Source organism: Schistocerca gregaria, chromosome 2, assembly GCF_023897955.1.
Source record: "Schistocerca gregaria isolate iqSchGreg1 chromosome 2, iqSchGreg1.2, whole genome shotgun sequence".
Taxonomy (NCBI): domain Eukaryota; kingdom Metazoa; phylum Arthropoda; class Insecta; order Orthoptera; family Acrididae; genus Schistocerca; species Schistocerca gregaria.
Window position 1 is genome coordinate 521,631,481 of NC_064921.1, and position 21,823 is coordinate 521,653,303.

The window sequence follows — 21,823 nt, forward strand, 5'->3', positions numbered from 1 at the left end:
AGACCTACTACACTTACCCCACCCTCCAAAACTCCCTCCCACCACCACACAGAACCCAGAACCTAAACAGACCCGCAACACAGTCATGAACCTTTCCTCCAGAAGCCTTAGTTCCACAGAAATTTCAGTTCTTTCCAAAGGCCTCACCATTTTCCTCACTCCCAAACTCAATCATGCAGGACTAGTTAAAGACCTTCTCTCCTTCTCCCGGTCCCTACAGTGAAAACACTTTTTTGGCACCAACCCAACCAATCAGACTCAACCAAAGACCAATATTGAACATTGTCTAACTCAGTTCACTCCTCTATCCAACCGTCATCCACCCCCACTGCCTCCAAACCACACCCTATTAACTTTCCAGAATTTCTTAACCTCGAACCTTGCCTCACTATTGTTCCCTAAATCCTTCGACATGCAAACTAACCTTACAGCCACAGCAAGAACCGCAGTCTACCATCTAAAAACTGATCCTGACCTTGTAATCCTACCTGCGGACAAAGGCTCCACCACCATTGTTTTGAACCACAAGGATTACATGGCGGGAGGAAGGACTCTGTCAGCTGTCAAATACTTCCACCTACAAACCTTGCCACAGTGACCCCATTCCAGTAATCCAGTAGGATTAATTTCTTTTTATTTCTCTCTACTACTATTCCTCCCTCTCCCCGCCCCAGCCTTCTGCTTACCCCCACCCAATCGCCACTCCCATCATGCACTGGTGCTGCTGCTCGCTGTGTGGTTTCAGTTGTCTGAGACTGCAGACGTGTGTACAAGTTGTGTGTGTGTGTGTGTGTGTGTGTGTGTGTGTGTGTGTGTGTGTGTGTGTGTGTGTGTGTGTGTGTTGCTGACAAAGGCCTTAATGGCCGAAAGTTATAATTGTGTGAATCTTTTTGTTGTGCCTGTCGCGACTCAGCATCCCTGCTATACGGTGAGTAGCAATTTTCCTACTCTAATACTGTTACATTCCATCCTGGATTTTTCATTGTTTGATGCTGTGATTTATGTGTACCTGCTGAGCCCAACGTGGGTGGAGACTGGCAGCACTGTTATGTCACTGCACGGCAATCATCCGCGGTGTCAACCCCCAGCAGCTCAATGGAAGGCAAGAGCACCTGCCTCATCGCATGGGACACCAGGGGCTGTTCATCTCACATCTAACTTAAAGAGTTGTCAAAAACTATGTGCCTTGCCACTGCCATAAATTCATGTGATCCTGTAATTTTACAAACTTCGACTAAAGCTGAACAAGGCCAATGCTCTCGTTTTGCCATCACGGTTGGGTGTTAAACAGACAATTGTGTCCCTAATGAACGAGTCCACATACAAGGTAGCATGGTGGCAGCACTCAAACTGACACTTGTGTGACAGTCTTAGTATCTCAGCAACCCATGCTGGGGTGCTTGTGGTACTGGCGAAACTGTAACTGTGCCACCACCACATGGATTTGATGATCAAAATACTGTGTGAGCAACTAGAAAAGATCCTCAAAGTTATGTAGAAGACTTCAAATTCTGGACAATTTCACACAAACCCTCACTATTGGACAATCACAAGGCAGCTTCATCAACTGGATAAATGAGTGAGAGGGAAATGCAGCAGGCGCAAGGGTTAAAGGATGTGGCACCCATAGGCTTTCTCTGGCTGCAGGCAGGGGAAGTTGTGTGAAGTTCATGATAATGTGGAGGAGTGGATTGTAAGATAAAACACAGGATGAGGGAAACTGCTGAGAAGAGCATCTGGCTGCAGGATGAGTGGTGTCAGTACCTGGAGCAGCGCTGGGGATGAGTGTGTGTATGGATAGGGCTAGGGAAGATGGAGATTAGGAGGATTACATGATCGAAAGTCATGTTGCAAAGGTAACTCCCATCTATGTAATTCAGGAATGCTGGTGTTGGAGGAAGGATCCAAACAACAAAGGTTGTGAAATTGAGCATGTTGTGCTCAGCAGACTGTTTTGCCAGTAGATGCTCAACTCTGATCTTGACAACTGTTTGGTAGTGGTCATCATCTGGGAGGACAGCTGGTTTGTAGTCAAGCTCATACAATATGCTAATTAGAAATGATAGTATATTTGGCGTATGACATACTGCTTCCTCAAGCAGCCCTGCCTCCAATAGGACAGGCTAAGCCTGTGACAAAATTGGAATAGGATGTGTACTTCCTGCCTATCTTTCTCAGCTGTCCTGGATCCTTCCCCAGCCTTTGCTCTCGCTCCCAAGTGCCTCTCTCTCTTCACTCATTGCAACAGATACAATCTCTCATCTAAGTTCAGCTGTAGTACACGCACAGTGAAGTCAGCTGGGAAAATGTATACAATACGACGTGTGTTTATATTGTGTTAATTCATAGTTCTGAAAAAGGATTCATCTGAAAGCTACTAAAGTTTTCAGTCTTTTTTATGGTCCTTCTACAGCACAGCACCTCTACTATTCAGTGAGTCACCTTTACTCCTTACACTATCTATGTTCCACTAGGATTTTCCATCATATTTACTCATATATGCCAAGAACAAAAGTTAAAAAAGTTAGTCTGTACATTTCCTCCAGATAGTCCACATAGATCACAATATGATTTCTACACATTTGGGCCACTTAAAGTGGCATTGGGAAGACTTGAAAACAGTTGACAGCTATCAGCAACTGGCATGGTTCTTGCATAACTGACTGAACATTATCTACTAAATTTCACAGAACATGGGCCAACAAGCTAGCACCTATCCACATTCCTCCATAATCTCAACACTTTCTCCCCCATTTGCTTCACCTGGTCCTCCTCAATCCAATAAGGCATCTTCCATATGTTGACCTCTAGCTCAAAGATGGACACATTAGTACCTCTGTCCATATTAAATCTACTATCTACCTCAAAGATGGGTACAGTAGTACCTCTGTCCATATTAAATCTACTACCCACCAGCAATACCTCCACTTCAATAGCTGCCACCCATTCCATACCAAGAAATCCCTTCCACACAGCCCAGACACTTATGCCCATTGTATCTGTAGTGACATGCAGCCCATCTCTAAATATTCCAAGAGTTTCTCTGAAGCCTTCACATATTGAAATAATCCTTCCAAACATGTACAGAAAAAGATCTGCCCTGCCTTATCTCTCCAGTCACCTATGACATACCCATTGTCCAGCCACAAAAGGGCACGTCCTTCGTGACTCAGTACCACCCAGGACTGGAGCAACTGAATCAAATTCTTCATGAATGTTTCAACTACCTCTTGCCGTACTCTGAAATGAGGAATATCCTATCCAATATCCATCCCACCCCTCCCACAGCAGTGTTCTGCTGCCTACCAAGCCTACCTGAACAAGCTGTCCAACACAAGGTTCTTTACTTCAATGACTGCTTCACAGCCTGCACCATCTGGGTCCTTCCTACCAACACCAACTTACCTGGATTGCACACGTGGGAACACTCCCTGAGTACATCTTATGTTTCCTTAACACCCCTAGCCTAACCTCAACCTTCGCTAGTCCCGTTCTTCATCTGCCAATCCCCTTCCTTGCTCCCACTCCAGAACTATACAGCCTTCTATTCCACCATGGCACTCACTAGTTTTTTTCCCCTCCTCTACTCCCTCCATCCCCCTCCCCACCACCACCTCTGACTGCATCTAGCTGTCCTATCCAGTCCCCACAACGTCACTGCATGCTCCTGAGTAGCCAGTATACCTTCCCTCACCCCTACCCCACTAGCACCCTCCTTCCTGGCCAGCCTTCCTTTTATCACCTACAGATTGCTTCTCCCATCAGGCACAGATGCTGTGTGCAGTCTAGTCTCAGCAGCCAGAGACAGTGATCGTGTGTGAGGGTTGTGCTTGTGTTGTTTGCTTTAGCAATAGGGCTTCTGGTCGAAAGCTCAAATGTGTAGCAGCCTTTTCATTGTGTTTCTCTGCACTCAGTGTCTCCTATATATGGCAACTGGCAGTCTACCATTTTATAATACTGTCATTATTACATCCTGGATCTTCCATTATTTCATATGACTTAACACATGTTCTAGCTCTGTTCTGAAAATGGTATAGTGCTTACAACATTGAGTGATAAATCCACACACATTTCACAGCCAATAAATATCTCTGTGTGTTAGTGTAGTGAAACAAGAGTCCGTCAATGGCACCTGTCTTTTTGTGCACAGGAACAAGGCTCAAATAATTCTTTCCAAAGCCTGTGGATATATTTGGAAAGGCTTGAAATGAAGTCTCAGTTGTTTTTAAAAACACTGCAGTTTTATTATACTTATGTCTAATTTCTATTATTTTTTATGTTTTACTTTTTTGGTGATGGTTCTTTATGAAATCATTTTATATTACATTAATGAAATAGTATTATTTGTTTAATATACTGTGTTATATACTTTTGAGTAAAACTTTTGATTCCCTTTGCATTTCAATAAGGTGTGGATGTAAACATTAGGCTGAACTTCCAGTCATTTTGTTACCATAAACTTTATTTGGCTGTATGATTTGTTTCATCTGCCAACTCAAAACCAAATTTTCAACTTTCACTAGAGTGAAAGGTGCCCTAGACTTCGGGCAGTGTTACAGATCAGTTTGTAATCACATCCCAGCCCATACTACACTTTAACCCACTTTCCCACATTTTAAGTACCACAGAGTGATTTAGAGTCCTCTAGTTCTATGTTTAGTTAACTGCCTGTAACTGGTACACACAAAAATCTTTTGAGTCACCTCCAGTATTCAGTGAAATAAGGGAGCTCTAGATCACAACACATATTATTATGCAGGGGATTGAGAACCATACACATAAATCTCTCGCCATACTGTCAACCTTATAAATTCCTTTTTTATGCAGTTACCTAAAATGTGTGCGTGCACACACACACACACAGACAGAAAGACACAGATCTATAAAGGCACTTGTTCAATTACTGGCTAATATGAAGTTACATAGGATTATAATAAAAGTATTATAAAAACAGAAATAATTTTACTACTAGTCACAAAATTCCAATTGTTGTTAGGTAATGACATGAATCCTACCTATTTGCTGCAAGGTTGTAAGGGCATGCTGCAAACTGATCCAGTGTCACCCCTTTCCAGCTATCGCCTTTGTAGCACAAAGGCAGCTCTTCTCGAGTAGCTACATGACCACCACACCAGTGCCTTGAGTTTCGCCATGTGGCTCCCCGCTGTACATGACGAAATTCAGAAAGATATCGGCTAATTGGTTCTCTCAACAATGTGATGTAAAAATACCTGAAAAAATTATAATTGTCAGACAACACTTAATTCTATATAATAAATTAACTAAGAAACAGAAACTTTGCACTAACATACCGTCTTTTGACTTTATCACCTTCATTTTTGTCAAGTTCTGAATCCACACAACTAGTTAATTCTGTCCAGTCTGCGTGAAGCCCACATTTCCATCCCGTGGAGTACCTACTAAATAACCAAATTTCCTTGCGATTTGGGCGAAAACAATAACAGCGTTTCCTTTTCCTTTGACATGTGCATGGCCTCTCCAAATCCAAGTCTCTCACCAAGTGCCTTCCAAATGACGTACCTCCTGTCTTTTGAATGTGCAGAAAGACCATAACGTCATGAGCTTTCATATCAAACTGGAAATTTTCATTAAGAACATCATCGTAACTTAGGCCTGGATTTGATAATTTCGAACTCAGTGGTTCTGAATGAGTTTGCAAAGGTTTTCCTAAATTATCTTGAATAGGCGTGCGAAACGTCCACTCCGACCAAGCTGTTTCTCGTGACGAGAGTGCGCAAACTTGATCTGGACAGAAGTACCCAAAATAAACAATACCTGTCACCGCCAATAAGACACATACAAATACAAATGTGCGAAATTTACTTTTGGGGCGGGATTCCATTTTGATCTCATAAGTGACGGACTCACGAAGTAGAAGTGCAAAATCACTATCAAAAACCTGGACTTCGACACTTTTCTTTGCCATTTCTTTATGCAGTGATCTTCATAAAAAATCCAGCCATTACTAAACGTTATACGTTTATAGTTCTTTCCAGGCGTGTGAAAGTTCCTTTTCCTCTTGCAGGGGAGGACATGCTTTCCCTCTGATAAACTGCTTCAGTAATCACATAGTTTACGATACGGAAATGACTATTTACTTTTGACATAAAACATTGTCAGTACCACACAACACAACAGCAGATGACATCTTTGTGACGCCAATCAAAGATAACAACTGCTATGTGTTTGTACTACCCTTGGTAATACCGCCATGGTACTACCAGCGTATAAATTTATTTTATGCAATTCTTTTATTACTATTTGTGCGTAAATCGTCCAGAGTGTGAAACTATTTAATAATAAAGCCTTCTTGAAGTGTTAAATACTGCGATTATCTCACTGTAGGCTGACGGTGACAGATGAGAAATATGTCGTGAAAGTTCGTAGTAGTCTTTCGCTTGGTACACTTTGGAAATTTGAGTTTGCACGTGTATTTGTTTTGATTTTGCGTGTCGTCACTCTCGTGAAAGTTTCGCAGTGGAAAATGGTTCGAAAATTAAAATTTCACGAACAGAAACTCCTGAAGAAAGTTGACTTTATATCATGGGAAGCAGATAATAACATACATGAAGTTAAAGTCATGAGAAAATATTGTATTCGGAAGCGCGAGGATTACACAAAGTAAGTATGTTTTCAGGAAAAAATGTTCGTTGTGCACATTGTGTTGGATTTGTTTAAATTATTTTTCTGCTTATTTTTAAAACACTCTGTCAGTCATAGCAGTACCCTGTTTTTAATTGTGTCCTGATGACTGTAGGTGACAAAATAGACGAAATACATCTTGCAGATGTTTTTTTAATCAAGTTCTGGAGAGTGTAAGCTTACTCATGATTTTTTCACCGATTGTACAGTGTTTCATTAGTTTATGCATTCAACATTATATGAGATCTTCTTCACCGTATGATTCACCACTACCAGTTTGACATCCGCTGCCGGAAGAAGCACCCCTCCAGACTTCTGCACTTGTGGGATTGGTCTTGTGAGCTAGAAATTGGTGTAGAGAAATATATTTAATCTTTTAGTCTATGGTAAAGTCATTGAATAAGATAATACCCATCTAATGTTGTCAGTTTCACATGAGATTTGAACCATACTGAAGTATATCAACAACAGAGAAAATATTTGTACTAATTCCAATAACACAAATGTGCTTTAATACGCAAATCAGACTTCTGGCGTAATGTTTTTGTTAATACTATCATCTAACAGTTAATATACTTAAAAAATGGAAACTTAAGTCTGGTACTGTGTCTTCTTTTTGTTACCGAACCTATGTTAGATGATGTGTCCTTAACATCTGGTGTCAACAACAGATAGCCTAGTCTAGATTGAGTACTATGATGTACAAAACTGTAGTTCAAATATTTTTCTTAACTAAGAAAAATACTGCTGATCATGCATAACTAAAAAAACTAGTGCTCAATTTTAAATAATAAAATAAAGAAATAAAATAGAAATCAATCAATAAATAAAAGAAATAAATAATAAAACAAATAATTAAACATAAATGTGTCTCGCCAACAAAATTGCTGATGTTTGTGTTTGTACCCACTATGTTCAGGAAATGTGAGCAAAAGTATATGTTTTACGATTGTCAACAAAACTTTTCTTGCACTCTGAAACATACTGGTTGTTTGTTGTGTGGGGGGTTTTCCATCATCACAGGGTGACAGTTACAGTAAGTTTTTCAGCAGTCAAAAGCTAACATAACAAGAACTATAAATATAAATAAATTTTATTTATTTATTTTAGTTTTCAGGTCTTTATTTCGAATTCTATTGATCCATGATGGGATGAATTGAAGGCTGTGGAATGTGGAATACCATCATGAAAAAGAAAGTTGCTACTCTCCATACAGCGGAGATACTGTGTTGCAGATATGCACTACAAAAGACCATTACAAATAAACTTTCGACCAGCAAGGCCTTCGTCATAAGAAATAACACACACACACACACACACACACACACACACACACACACACACACACACACACACACACACACACAGAGAGAGAGAGAGAGAGAGAGAGAGAGAGAGAGAGAGAGAGAGAGAGAGAGAGTGTGTGTGTGTGTGTGTGTGTGTGTGTGTGTGTGTGTGTGTGTGTGTGTGTGTGCCTGTTGTCTACATTTGATACTTTTTGTTGTGCCTATCTGCGACTCAGCATCTCTGCTATATGGTGAGTAGCAACTTCCCTTTTCCTGGACTTTTCCATTGTTTGGCGGTCGTGTTATAGATTGACTGGTGATCATACGAATTGAGCTGTTTAACATCTTTAAAACTTTGTCACAAGTGGGGCAGCTAATAGACGTAACACTGAATGCCCACCAATGAGAACTCTGTGAATTCTACACTTATTTTCTTTTGAAAACATTTAATTCGCACTATTATAACAATTATCTGTGTGATGAAATGTCAGCAAATGTTACATTACCAACACTTATTTATAAAATTGCAATAAAAAACCATCACAGGTGGAACAAAATTGCCATACGCGGAAGTCATGTGAAGTAGTCTCTGTTTTAAATTATAGATGATTCAGTAAGTAACATACTTAGTCATCACTTTATATAATAATGTAAATACATTTAAAAATATAGAAATAAATGTGTAGGCAAGTTTTGCTATCTATCAATAATATAAATTTCAGTACTTAAGTCCTGAATATCCAATTATTGTAGTTTTAAAAAAATCCACCACAAAAAAAGCTATGCAGGTGACTATTCACCCACTTTCAAAAAGTGCAAATTACGTGAAAAATCATAATGTAAGGTGTTATTAACATGTTTGATGTTTGTATTGGGAGAATAGGAAGAACTTGTTCAAAGTGTGTGTAGGGTATCTCCTTCTCATCAACTTTGAGCACCTTCTCTGTGTCCCGTATAGATCTTATAGACAAAGGTTATCTTCATTCCTTAGTTTTTCTTCAATAATCCTCTGTGAAATTGCAGTATAACTGTATTTGGCTGATTTCCTTCTTGCAATTTGAAACTTGAACAAAATAAATATTCTTGGCATAATCTTTTCCATTGCTGATTCCAAATCTGTATCTTGTTCAAAATGCGTGTGTCTGTGTCTTCAAGATATGATTGTTCATCTCTCGGAATCTATGTAGAAGAGAGAATGTACACTGGGTGTAAGTTGAAACACTTGATTTCATTATCTGGCTATTCTTTCTAAAGAAAAGCTTCCTTTACTGCCTTGTTCATACGATGTTTCTGCAAGCCAAGTCTTTTCTTAGTTGCTAGATCTGCAATAGCTTTGACAGCCATCATACCAGATAACCACCTGCTGATTTTTGTCACTTGTGAAAAAGTTTAATATTTTGTAAATACTTTAGGATTAAGGGAGGCCACTTACCAAAAAGCAGAAGTGTTTTGTCAAGAACAAAGTTGACAACCCACTGGCACAATATGCAGTTGAGCACAAAATGTCCAATTTAAAAGGCACAATCTGAGCTATCAGGATCCTTCCCTCCACCACCTGCTTCTCTGAACTACACAGATGGGCACAGAGCAGGCCCAGGGAGGGGTGATTGCCTGCACTTTAATCTTCCCAGTTCCCAGTTGGTCCCTCGTATCAGGAGTTAGGAAGGTGTGAACAATCACCTAAGGTGGTTGAGCGCCATTCTGAGCGGGGCCCTCAGTTGGAAGGAGTGTGCCATCAGAGACACTGGCAATCATGGAGGATTTTTTTGCAATTAGGCACTCAACATCTCAGTCAACATCTACTAAATGTAAACAGAATGAGGCTAAAGGTTCAAAGATTCTCCCATCTGCACCTCGTCTCTTTGTGGTATCAAGTACAAAAGTAGGTCAGCCCTTTGCTATGGTTAATCTGTTTATTATTCAGAAAGGTGCTGATGCAGTGCAGGCCCTATGAAATCCTGTTCTCACTTACATAATGGGACTTTGTGTGTGGAGACTGATTGTGATTTTCAATCTCAACAACTGCTTACACCTTCACTTCATGATGCCTGTCCTGTTCATGTCAAGGCCCATCAAATGCTGAATTCTTTCCATGGTGTTATTTACACTTGGCTGCTATATGGTCTGGCCGAGGGAGAAATCCAAACTTCTCTCTCTGATCAGTGCGTCACTACAGCCCATCAGCTAATGAAGAAAGTTGATGCAAGCTTAGTGCCTACATAACACTCTTTTTCTCACACTCGATTTAGTTTTGCTTCCATTGAAGATTAAGGCAGGCAATGAAGTAATCACTGTCTGACTACATTCCAAACCAAGTGCATTGCTACTATTGTCAAAGTTATAACCACATGCATATGTCCTGTCAAAACATGGCCAAATGTATTACTTGTGGTAGAGATGCTCGTGAGGGCAATTGCTCGCCTCCTTTTCCCCACATTATCAATTGTAATGGTGACCATTCCACCTTAGCCCATGAGTGCCTGTGTACCTCAGTGAATGGGCCATCTAGAAGATCCAAGTGAAGGAAAAAATACCCTACCATGTGGCTCGCAATTTGTTTGCTAGTTGAAAGCCCTGCATTTTACCATCCGGCAGTTATAGTACTGTTCTTGCTACTCCGCACTCCATGAAGGTCTTGGCCATGCAGACTTGCTACCTGCAATTTAGTACTGCAGTTGTGAAATTGCCCGGTATCACAGTAGCATCCCCGTCTCTCCCTCCTCCAGCTGCACAACATGTGACCTACTACACAACTGACAGGCTGGAAATACCCCCACGAAGACTGTTTACATCCCTCCAGCCAACAAACTCTTGAGTTTCATCTACCAACCATAAAGGCTCTAAGAAATCGAACAGAGGCAGTCTTCTGTTTCCTCAATTCAGTGGTGTCGCCGTGTGATACCCTCACCCAGTTGACTTCTATTTCACGAATGTGCACTGCCTACCATTTTTCTTTCCTGGAATCTGCAAGCCGACCTAGGGAGATTGCTGACGCCTCTAGGTTTCATGGAACAGGATCCTTCAAAGGCTGGCACTTGGCAGCTGCTGAGGTGGCTATCTTTCATTTGTTCCCTCCTCCCCGTTCCACATTATGACTTTTTTCTCCAATGGAACATTTGTGGAAATTATATCCAACAAGGATGAATTACAGCTGCTCTTGGACTCGGAGCATCTGCTTATTTTCTGCCTCCAGGAAACAAAATTGTCTCCTCACAACTGCTTTGACCTCTTGTGTTTCCTTCCAGTAGTCCTTGACCTTCTCCCTGAGGATGACATTCCATCTCATGGAGGAATCATGCTGCTCTTATGGGATGATGTCGATAGCCAAAACATCTCATTGAACAACCACCTGGAAGCTGTTGCAGTCGAAATTTTTCTTCTTCGTTTCACCTTTTCTCTTTGTAGGGTCTACACCCCTCCATCGTTCGCTATCACCAGGCCAGACTTACTCCAGTTTATTGGTTAGCTCCCTCACCTCTTTTTGCTGCTTGGCAATTTTAATGCCCATCATCACCTTTGGGGCTCTTTGAGAACCTGTCTGAGAGGTTCCCTCTTGGCCAACCTTCTCAGTCAACTCAACCTCATCTGTATTAACACTAGAGCACCCACTTTCCTTTCCAACTCCATGCACATCTATTCCTATTTGGACCTCTAGGCCTGCACTGCCCAGCTTGCCCATCATCTCAAGTGGTCCATTCTCTCTGACACATACGTGAGTGACCATTTCCCATGCACTATCCATTTCCTAATTCCTACCCCATTTGCATGTAAAGCCAATTGGCAGCTTTTTAAGGCTGACTGCTAACTTTGTTCCTCCCTGGAACCTTTGAGGAACAATATTTCCCCAGTTGGCCAAGTAGAGCATCATACGAATGTTATCCTTACTGCCGCCGAATGTTCCATACCTCACACTTCATATGTACCACAGCTTGTTGTGGTTCCCTAGAGGACTGAGGCATGCCATGTTGCAGATTGCATATGGGGATGTGCTATCCGCATTTTTAACGAATGTACTATGATAGCAAACTGTATATATTGTAAACAGTCTTTTGCGCAGTGTCATCACATTCTTCAGGATAGCAAAAGAAAGAGCTGGGTTTCATTTACTAGTTTTATTAACAGTTCCACTCCCTCTTCTGTTATGTGGGGCAACTTTCATCAGCTCTCTGGGACCAAGCTCCATTCTCTGATTTCTCGCCTGACCATAGTAGATGATGCCATTGTGGATCCTGTTGCTATCTCAAATACCTTGGGCCACTGTTTTGCGGAGATCTCGAGCTGCACCCACTATCACCCCACCTTCCTCCTTCAGAAATGAGCGAAGGAGGCTCGGGTGATATCCTTCTCCTCTGAGTCATAACTGCTACAATGCTGTCTTTACTATGAAGCAGTTGAACCATGCTCTAACTTCATCTCGATCTTCTGCCCCAGGGCTGGACAGTGATAACATTCAGATGTTGCAGCACCTTCCTCTTGCAGGCCAGTATTTTTCTCCTTCATACATACAGTCGCATTTTGGCAGATGGCTCATTTCCCAGATACTTGCATGAAGCCACTGTCATACCCATACCTAAGCCAGGTAAGGATAATCTTCTAGCTACCATCTACTTTTTCTCAACATCTGTAATTGCAAGGTGATTTTATTTTATTTATTTTACATGTCTAGTTCCGTAAGACCAAATTGAGGATCAAATCTCCATGGCCGTGGAATAAGTCAGTACATGAAATTACAACAGAAAAGTAATAACACATAAAATAAAATGTTTGCGAATCCTAAAAAGACATCAAGCTATAAGTTTATGTAAACTCAATCAACAATATACCACAGGAATCACCTTAATTTTTCAAGGAACTCCTTGACAGAATAGGAGTGACCCATGAGAAAACTCTTCAGTTTGGATTTAAAAGTGCTTGGATTACTGTTAAGATTTTTTATTTCTTGTAGTCACTTACTGAAAATGGATTCAGTAGAATACAGCACCAAGAGGTTCGCAAACCTACACCACTTATTGTTCGAACCACCTGTTTCTGAGCCAAAAATACCCTTTGAGAATGGGAAGAGTTACCCAGAATATAATACCATACCCCATGTAAGAATGAAAATAGCAAAGATTACTTTTCATGTCGAACTGTCACTTACTTCAGATACTGTTCTAATAGTAAAAATGGTAGCATTGAGTCTTTGAACAAGATCCTGGACACGGGTCTTCCACAACAGTTTATCATCTGTCTGAATACCTAGAAATTTGAACTGTACAGTCACACTAATCACATTCCCACTCTGTGTGTTGGGGGGGGGGATCAGGTTTTGTTGAGTTGTGTGTTAGAAACTTAGAAACTGTAAAAACTGGGTCTTTCTGTGATTTAGCTTGAGCTCATTTTCTGCAAGCCATTAACTTGTGTTTTGAACTGCCCTATTTGAAGCAGTGTCAACATTGAACACAATATCCATTTGATTAGATTCAGTTTTTGTTCCATAGACCCAAAAAATGAGATAATTCTCGTGGGTGTGGAACATGTCAGAAAGTATAACATAAAACATTTGAATATAGTACTTACTACTCAGGATGCACTATTGTTATGCACTATTAACAAATTTATCATACCTAATCTTGACTGTTGTGACCAAGTGCTGTCAAAACTGAAATCTAACAGACATTTTTACTTAAGCTGGCTTAACGGTCTCTGTTACGATATTCATCTATAGAGTAGAAGGAGCTGCCTATCAAAAAGTCTTTCAAACTCTGTGTTTTATCTGAAACCAAGTTTTTAATGGTTGCTGGCAATTTATTGAAAATATGTGTTCCTGAATATTGAACCCCTTTTAGGACCAAGGTAAGTGATTTTAGGTCTTTATGTAGATCATTTCTTATTCTTGGTATTGGTATTATGCATTGAGCTATTCGTTGGAAATACTTGTAACAAATTTCATTAAGGAATAAATGTGCTGTGTTTAGAATACAAAATTTCTTGAACAGGTTTCTACCTGATGATCTTGAATTTACACCACAAATGATTCTTATTACACACTTTTGCACCCTAAAAACTTTTGCTCAGTTTGAGGAGTTGCCTCATAATATGATCCCTTACGGCATAATAGAATGAAAATAAGCAAAGTATGCAAGTTACATATATATATATATATATATATATATATATCTCCTACACCAGCTGCTGAGTGGTCAGCGCAGTGGTCTGTCATGCCAAGGGGCCCGGGTTCAATTCCAGGCTGGGTCGGAGATTTTATCCACTGGGTGTTGTGTTTTCCTCATTATCATTTCATCATCATCAGTGGAAGGCAATGGGAAACCACCACTGGAATCACTTCCCTTGGCACTCATGCGGCTTACCTTTCTGACGAGGCTTCCGCCACGACAAACCTGCCGTAAGGCAGAACGCGAAGTTTTTTTTAATACACCTGACGTCATTCTCACTGAAAATACAGACTTGTTAAGGTGCTTAAGCGATTCTGTGGAACGCCTTTCGCAACTGAATGTATTATCGAGTTGTAATCCCAAAATTTTAACACTTTCAACCTCTTTGATCTGCATGTCTTCATATGTTATACACACGTTGGAAAGAAAGCTCGTACAGGTTCTGAACTGCATACAGTGGGTGTTCTCAAAGTTCAATTACAGTGAATTAGCTTTCAACCACTTATTGATGTCAGTGAAAATTTGATGAGCACCTATTTCTGAATCTGTACTTGACTTATTGCAATGTTTGTATCATCTACAAACAAAACTAAATTAGCATCTGGCAATGTAACAGATTGGAGGTCATTAATGTACACAAGAAAAAGCAATTGAGCCAAGATGGAACCTTGAGGAACACCACATGTAATTAATTCCCAGTTAGATGAAGATTGGCTGTTTACTGCACGGGTATTTCGCAAGGACACCCTTTGGTTTTTGTTAGATAGATAAGACTCAAACCATTTCGCAGCATTGCCAGTGACAGCACAATATTCTAATTTACTTAAGAGAATGCTGTGGTTCACACAATCAAAGGCTTTTGACAGCTCACACAGAATGCCATTAGCCTCTAATTTATTATCTAATGAATTAAGTATATTCTCACTGTAAGTGTAAATAGCTTTATTTATATCAGAAGCCTTAAGAAATCCAAACTGTGACTTGGACAATATATTATTTGCAGTCAGATGCTTAAGGAGGCGCTTGAACACACCCTTTTCATACATTTTTTGAGAAAGCCAACGAAAGTGAAAGTGGTCGATAATTTTATGGTATCCCTTTATCCCCCTTCTTGTAAAGAGGCTTAACTTAAGTATTTTTTCGCCAGTGTCATAATGTTCCACTGATAAGAGATTAATTACACAAATAACTTAACGTAGAACTCAACTCACATGAGCACTCTTTGATTAAGTTCATTGATATGTTATCAGGCCCACTAGAATACCTAGATTTCAAGGATTATATGATGAATGCTACTTCTTTAGGAGATGTGAGTGTCATTTCCATTTTACTAAAGTTATTTTTAAAGACTGGTCTCTGATACTTTATTGCATTGTACGCCGAACCTGGTAACCCCATGCTGTCAGTAACAGAAATGAAGTATTTGTTTAAGAGGTTTGCAATACTACATACACTTGTTACCAAAGTCTCATTTATTTTTAGAGCTACCTGTTCCTATTCCTTTTTGGCCCCCCATGTCTCTGCCTTCACTATGTCCCATGCAGATTTTATTTTGTTGCCCGATGTAATTATCTTTTTCTCATAATAAAGCTGCTCCAATTTCTGGACTACTTGCTTCAATCTGTTGCTGTATTTTTTGTATTGCATTACTATTCTAACACCAGAGCTGTTCCTATATAGTAGATACAGTTCCTTATTGTCACACATATATCTTTATTCCTTGTGTAATCCACTGTTTATATCTTGACTTCTGTGTGATTTAAGTTACCTTTAGGGGAAACAGTTTTCAAAAGTGGAGGTAACTTATTACTGAATGCTTTCTATTTTCCATTTGAGTCATAAGTATTTCTGAATTTCCCAATTTTTTACTAATTTATTACCCTCCTGTACTCAGATTTAGTAGATTTTTTATCCTGACAAGTTGCAGCATTTAACACAAGATGCTGCATGGCATGATTAGATAGCCCATTCACTATTGGTTTTGTGATATGACTTTTTCCCCTAGATTTGTCTACAAAGATGTTATCAATAGCAATCTCAGAGCATTTATGTATCCTAGTGGCAAAGTTCACAGTAGGAACTAAATTGAATGATAGTGTTATTGAGTGCAATAATTGTTCACTGACAGCACTTTTCAATAAATCCACCTTAAAATCACCAGCAACCACTATTTCCTTGTTTTTAGCATGAGATGGGACAGCAGAGCTTCCAGATTTTTTATGTAGAGATTAAAATTTCCTGAAGGTGATCTGTATATACCTGCTATTATAAACGACATATTATGAAATACTACTACTGTTGCACAAGCTTCTAAGTGCTGCTTTGAGCAAAATTTCTTAATATCAGTATTCTTGAAATCAAAACCGTTACTGACAAATGTGGCAACTCCTCCTTTCTCCATATTTTCTCTACAGAAGTAAGAAGCTAACTTGAATCCTGTAACATTTAACATATCTATACCAGTGGTCACATGATGTTCAAAGAGGCAACTGATTTGCTCAACTCTAAAATTCAACACAAATAAGCAACTCATTGAGCTTACCTCTTAGTCCTTGGATATTCTAATGCAATAATGATAACCGATTTCTGCTCTGGCTGGATTACACCTGAATGAACTTAATTTTCCTGCCAATTTTTGAGTATCTAGTTTGCAGTCAGAGGCTCTCTGCATGAATTGTGTACATTAAAATTTGCTTTCTGGCTTCCTGTTTTATCAGTGTGAATGTCATTTTCAGCCTGTCTTTGAACATCTTTCGTTTCTGCCCTCCCTACCCTTTTTTTTAAAAAAAAAAAAACAAAAGAAAAAACTGCTGATCTGTCACTTGTGACAACTGGTACTTTACCACTTGTGACAGCCCCCTCCCAGGAGTTATTTGCTATTAGCCCAGACAGTTTTCCCTTCCCTTTCCTGTTGACGTGAAGACCATGCCTGGTATAGTTCCACCTGCCGATAGAGTCGACAGGTACCTTTACCACCAGGCTAGTGTCTTGTCTCCTTGAGCAGTGTCTCCAGTGATGTCTTTGATTGTCCTTAATCATGGGGCATCAACAATGGCATATTCACTGACAAAACTGCTTATATGAATTTCTGGTGGCACAAGGCTTTTCTTCCGCTGTCTTTACATGTGTAGGGCCTGTTGTTCTCCTGTTCACTGAAAGTATGAAATTCCTGGGTCTCATGCTTGATAGGAAACTTTCTTGGTCCTCCCTCCTGTCTTGCCTAGCTGCATGCCGCACCGGGCTCCTCAGTTCTGTACGTGTCCTAAGCAGTACTTCTTGGGGAGTGGATCAGACCACCCTTCTCCATTTGTATCAATCCATTGTCTCCTTGAAAGTAGACTATGAGTCTTTTACTTAATCTACCTTACACCTCCTTAACACAATCCACCATTTTGGAATACGTTTGGTTACAGGCGTCTTTTACATTAGCCCGGTGGAGAGCCTCTTTGCAGAAGCTACTGAACTATCACAGTCTTGCCAGTGTGGTGCTTTCCTGAGTGGGTATGCATGCTGTTTGTCTGCCATGCTGTGCCACACATCTTATGCCCTCTTTTTCGATGACTCCTTTGATGACCAGTATGCGTTTGCCCTTCTTCTCTGTTACCTCCCAGAGTTCGCTTTCAGTTACTGCTCTTGCAGCTTAACTTCATGCTACCTGCCACATTCCTGATGAGTGTGAACCCTTCAGCACCTTGACTTTGTGCAGTGGCCCATGTTCATCTTGGACTTCGTTCACTTCTCAAGGACGCTACTCCATATTTCATCTTTCGTTGTAAGTTACTCAACCATCGCACACAACTTAGTGATGGCACTTTCATGTATCCTGATGACTTTAAGACTGACTATGGTGTTTGGTGTGGTCTTCATCTTTGAAAATGACCATTTTCAGTATTGGCTTCCAGAACACTACTAGTTTCTCACAGCAGAACACTTTGCCTCCCTTGTTAGGCCACCCAGTTCATCCAGCAACATAGGCTTCTTAATTGTCACACATGCTCTCATTGTCTCAGGGCTCTTCAGAGCCTCTGTATGATGTACACAGTTCATCCCTTAGTGCTACAGATCCAAGAAAGCTTCCACTTGCTTGTTGTTGTTGAGGGAACCACTATGATGATCATCTTGGTTCCCAGTCATGTCGGTCTGACGGGAAATAAGGCTGCTGCCACTGCCAAGGCTGCAGTCCTCCTGCCTTGGTCTTGTAACACTTCCATTCCTTTGGATGTTCTCCATGTTGCCATCTGTCGGCTGATGGTTTTACTTTGGCATCACCACTGGGCTTCTCTTTACGGGAACAATCTCCAAGGAATTAAACTTATCCCAGTGACTTTGTCCGACCTCCACTCCCCCCCCCCCCCCCCCCCCCCCCTGTAATGAGCAGATCTTTTTAGCTAGGTTGTGAATTGGGCAGTGTCTTTTTAACCATCATCATTTGTTAAGTGGTGCTCACTCACAACTGTGTGCTCATTGTCTTCAATCATTGACGTTCTCCTTTTCCTGGTTGAATGCCCTTTTCTTAACTGCTTATATTTCAGTGTATATTTACCATCTGAGTTATCAGCTATTTTAGCAAACGATGTGTGGGCTGTTGTTGACCAAGTTTTACTTTCTGTCCATCGTACCAATATGGTGAAGGATATTTAATCTATGATTCAGGATCTCTGCTGTCTATACTGTGTATTTTGTGGACCTTTCTCTGAGGGGAAGTTCTTGTTTTTAGCTCTCTTTCTTTCTGTCCACTTGGGCTTAACATGTAATCACTTTTAACTTCTTTTACTTGTGACATGGGCATTTATAACCTCAGTTGTTTCTGGTCCCTAAAAAAACTTAAAATAAAAACATCCAGCCGCATTGTGTGCGATGTGCAGACAGTGGCCAACTGCCCTCCTCATGCAGGCCTCGTGCAATGCACTGCACAGTCTGCCTATCTCGTCCGCTGCTCTGCATCACAGTTCCGCCGCCAATGGCTTACCTCCTCAACTATCTACCTCCTCGCCATCTGCTCATCAGCCCACGCCCTATCCTGTTCCACTGCAGCAAGCTGCTGCAGGCAAATTCCCCAAACTTTCCCAGCTGCAGAAACAGAACCCAAATCGTGGTTTACCTTGGTTGACAACATCTTGGACCTTTGGGTAATAATCACTGACAACACTTGCTTTGTGTGTCTTTATCAGCCATCTCCTCAGTCATACAGACCGTAGTAGTGAGTTACTTCTGAACCCACATAAATATATCACTGCGAAGTCTCTCATCATTGGGCACCTATCTCACTGTCCATCAGAGATGAAACATGCCTGGGATTACCTTGCCAGCATAGCAAGGTTGGTCGTCATGCTCGAGGACAATTCAAAACACTGAAAGGGCATTTCTGTCAAGTACCCCTGGATCTTGTGGGTCTTCTCTCCCCTCCAGAAGGTTTTAGGTACATACTATCAGTCATCAATCATGCCAGGTTATGGGTGGAGGCTGTTCCTCACCTAGATATATCTGCTGATTCAGCCACATGAATCTTTGTCACTTCCTGGCTCCACTGCTTTGTTGCCCCTCTTTTATCACCACTGGTCATTGGAGACAATCAAAGTCAATCCTCTTTACCACATTATGTGCCCTGTGCAATGTTAACAAATTCTACACCACTGCTTGCCACACACAGAGAAATGGACTGGTCAAGCATTGGCGCTGCACACTTAAAGCAGCCCTCGTGTGTCACTCTGGCTCCAGGTCAGAGTCCCTTCTGTGGGTGTTACTGTATCTGACAGCCTTTAAAGATGAAGAAACTAATCCCTAACCGAGATGTATATGGCTAGCCTGTAATACCCCTTACCGAGTTTGTTGAAGACTTTGTCCTCGCCTCACCTGCTGAACTCCCTGCCTTAGTCAAGTGTGTCCACACTTGCACATAGCTGACATCTGCACTCTGCCTCCGCATGCTCACACCGTACTATGAAGGTTATTACACAAAGATCTACAAAACTGCAAGTTCATTATGCTCTGAGGTGATACAGTCCGGGCAGTAGTGCAACCTCCTTACATCAGCTACCAAAGAGTGCTTCAGTGCACAAATAACACTTTAGACATTTACCTCAATGGGAAATAACAGACTGTCGCTTAACCGAGTTAATCCCACTTGGACCCTTGATGAGGACTGTCTGTCGATATCTGATTCTGAGATGTCTTCCTGTGTATACCCTGACCAGTTGTCTTCAGAGTTCACCTCTCCCTGTGTATCTGCCAAAGCCAGTGCTCTCGGTGATGACTCCCTGCTGGATGTCATGCACTCTTCCTCTGTGATCTCCATACTATCACCACCTTACTCTTCTCCCACAGTTGTCATCTTCATGGTTGCCATATCTGCATTTTGTCATCAAGGATATCTCTCTCTCTCTCTCTCTCTCTCTCTCTCTCTCTCTCATAAACTCCAAGACAGCACCCTCTCTGTATTCCATGCTCCTCCATGTATGCTAGACAGTTAAGCTACAGCCCGCTTCACTCTTCTCCACTCCTCCCAGCTTCTGCATGATGCTGACAAGGGCAACACTATGGCTTCTGTCGACAACAAAGGCCACCTCTCGATCACTGTCCTCATCATCACGCACCCTACCTCTACAGCACAGGACCCAACCATTCCTCCTCTCTTGAACGGGCTGACCTCTGCATTCACCTCACACCTCACTGGCTAAGGACATGGTCTCCAGAATCCATGGCTTCACACCGCTTCTGGTCTCGAGAAACAATCCAATCATGTCTCTGTCACTGGCTTGCCACAACATCACTGGTCACTCAATCTTGCACACCACCTTGCCCGAAGCTGACCAGCAGCCAGTCTACCCCAGTGACTACCTTCATTTTTTCCCCTGTGCTCCACATTGCTCTGTCGCACCTACCAATAGCAGTTTGACTATTGAGAGTCTGCCTAAACTGCTGTGAAGCTCAGTGATGACTCAGTCTGTTTTCTATCACCATTGTGATAGATAATGAATTACAATGATTTTGTATCAGTGTGTTATAATAAATACATTTCATTACATAAAGTGGCCACAGGTCACTGTATTCACCAAGTACAATGCATCGTTCCCACAAATTGTTAACTACAAAGTAAACTTTTCATATATTATTATTATTGTTGTTGTTGTTTTCCCTCTGGAGGAACACTAAGTGCATAGTACTTTTCATAAATTAGCTGCATGCTTTTAATATCTTGCCTTTCTTTTAAACGTGAAGTTTGTCTGAAAGGTAAGGTTCTGCTCTTCTAATATAAAGTGCAATCTTTATTGTCCTGCATCCTCATCTACTGAAGTACTTACTTTGACTGTATTACTTCAAATAATTTTGTTAATTTGAGAATTTTGTCATGACAGTAAAATTTAACTTTTGTAGATTCAGAAAACTAAGACATAAATGTAGTTGCAGTTAAAATTTTTAATAATCTCAGTGTAAGTTTCACTCGGAATCACTCATGAACAAACAAGACTGGTAGGCTCCTAGCAAGCAATTCCTTATCTGTTTTCCTGTGGTTTTGTACACCAATGGGATTATGTACCAAATTAAGTAGAAAAAAAATTGAGAGGAGTGAAATTCAGTGATTGAGCTAGGTACAGAGAGGAACTACCTACTTCCTGTATGCATCTACAAAATGTGTTTTTCAGCTGAAAGTAAACTTCAGCATCGAATGATGCAGATGCTGTAGGATGACGCCAGCCTAAGATACAGTTACCAACAATT

General features: G+C 40.9%; 2 protein-coding genes across 3 annotated transcripts in view; one reads left to right on the plus strand and one right to left on the minus strand.

The window, feature by feature from the left end:
- Window positions 1-6,189, minus strand: part of LOC126329999 (heparan-sulfate 6-O-sulfotransferase 2) — a 39,009-nt gene extending 32,820 nt beyond the window's left edge. Inside the window, exons 1-2 of the mRNA XM_049996287.1 lie at window positions 5,313-6,189; window positions 5,016-5,231 (exon numbers count right to left, since the gene is read on the minus strand). Coding sequence (XP_049852244.1) covers window positions 5,016-5,231; window positions 5,313-5,947 — 851 coding nt within the window. The 5' untranslated portion in view covers window positions 5,948-6,189. The remainder of the gene's footprint in view (window positions 1-5,015; window positions 5,232-5,312) is intronic.
- Window positions 6,190-6,214: 25 nt separating this feature from the next.
- The window catches only part of LOC126330054 (U3 small nucleolar ribonucleoprotein protein IMP3), a 98,290-nt gene continuing 82,681 nt past the window's right edge, over window positions 6,215-21,823 (plus strand). Inside the window, exon 1 of one of the 2 annotated variants that reach the window (XM_049996306.1) lies at window positions 6,215-6,642. In XM_049996306.1, the coding sequence (XP_049852263.1) occupies window positions 6,506-6,642 (137 nt within the window). In that variant the 5' untranslated portion in view covers window positions 6,215-6,505. The remainder of the gene's footprint in view (window positions 6,643-21,823) is intronic. The other variant, XM_049996297.1, reaches the window with a different exon arrangement.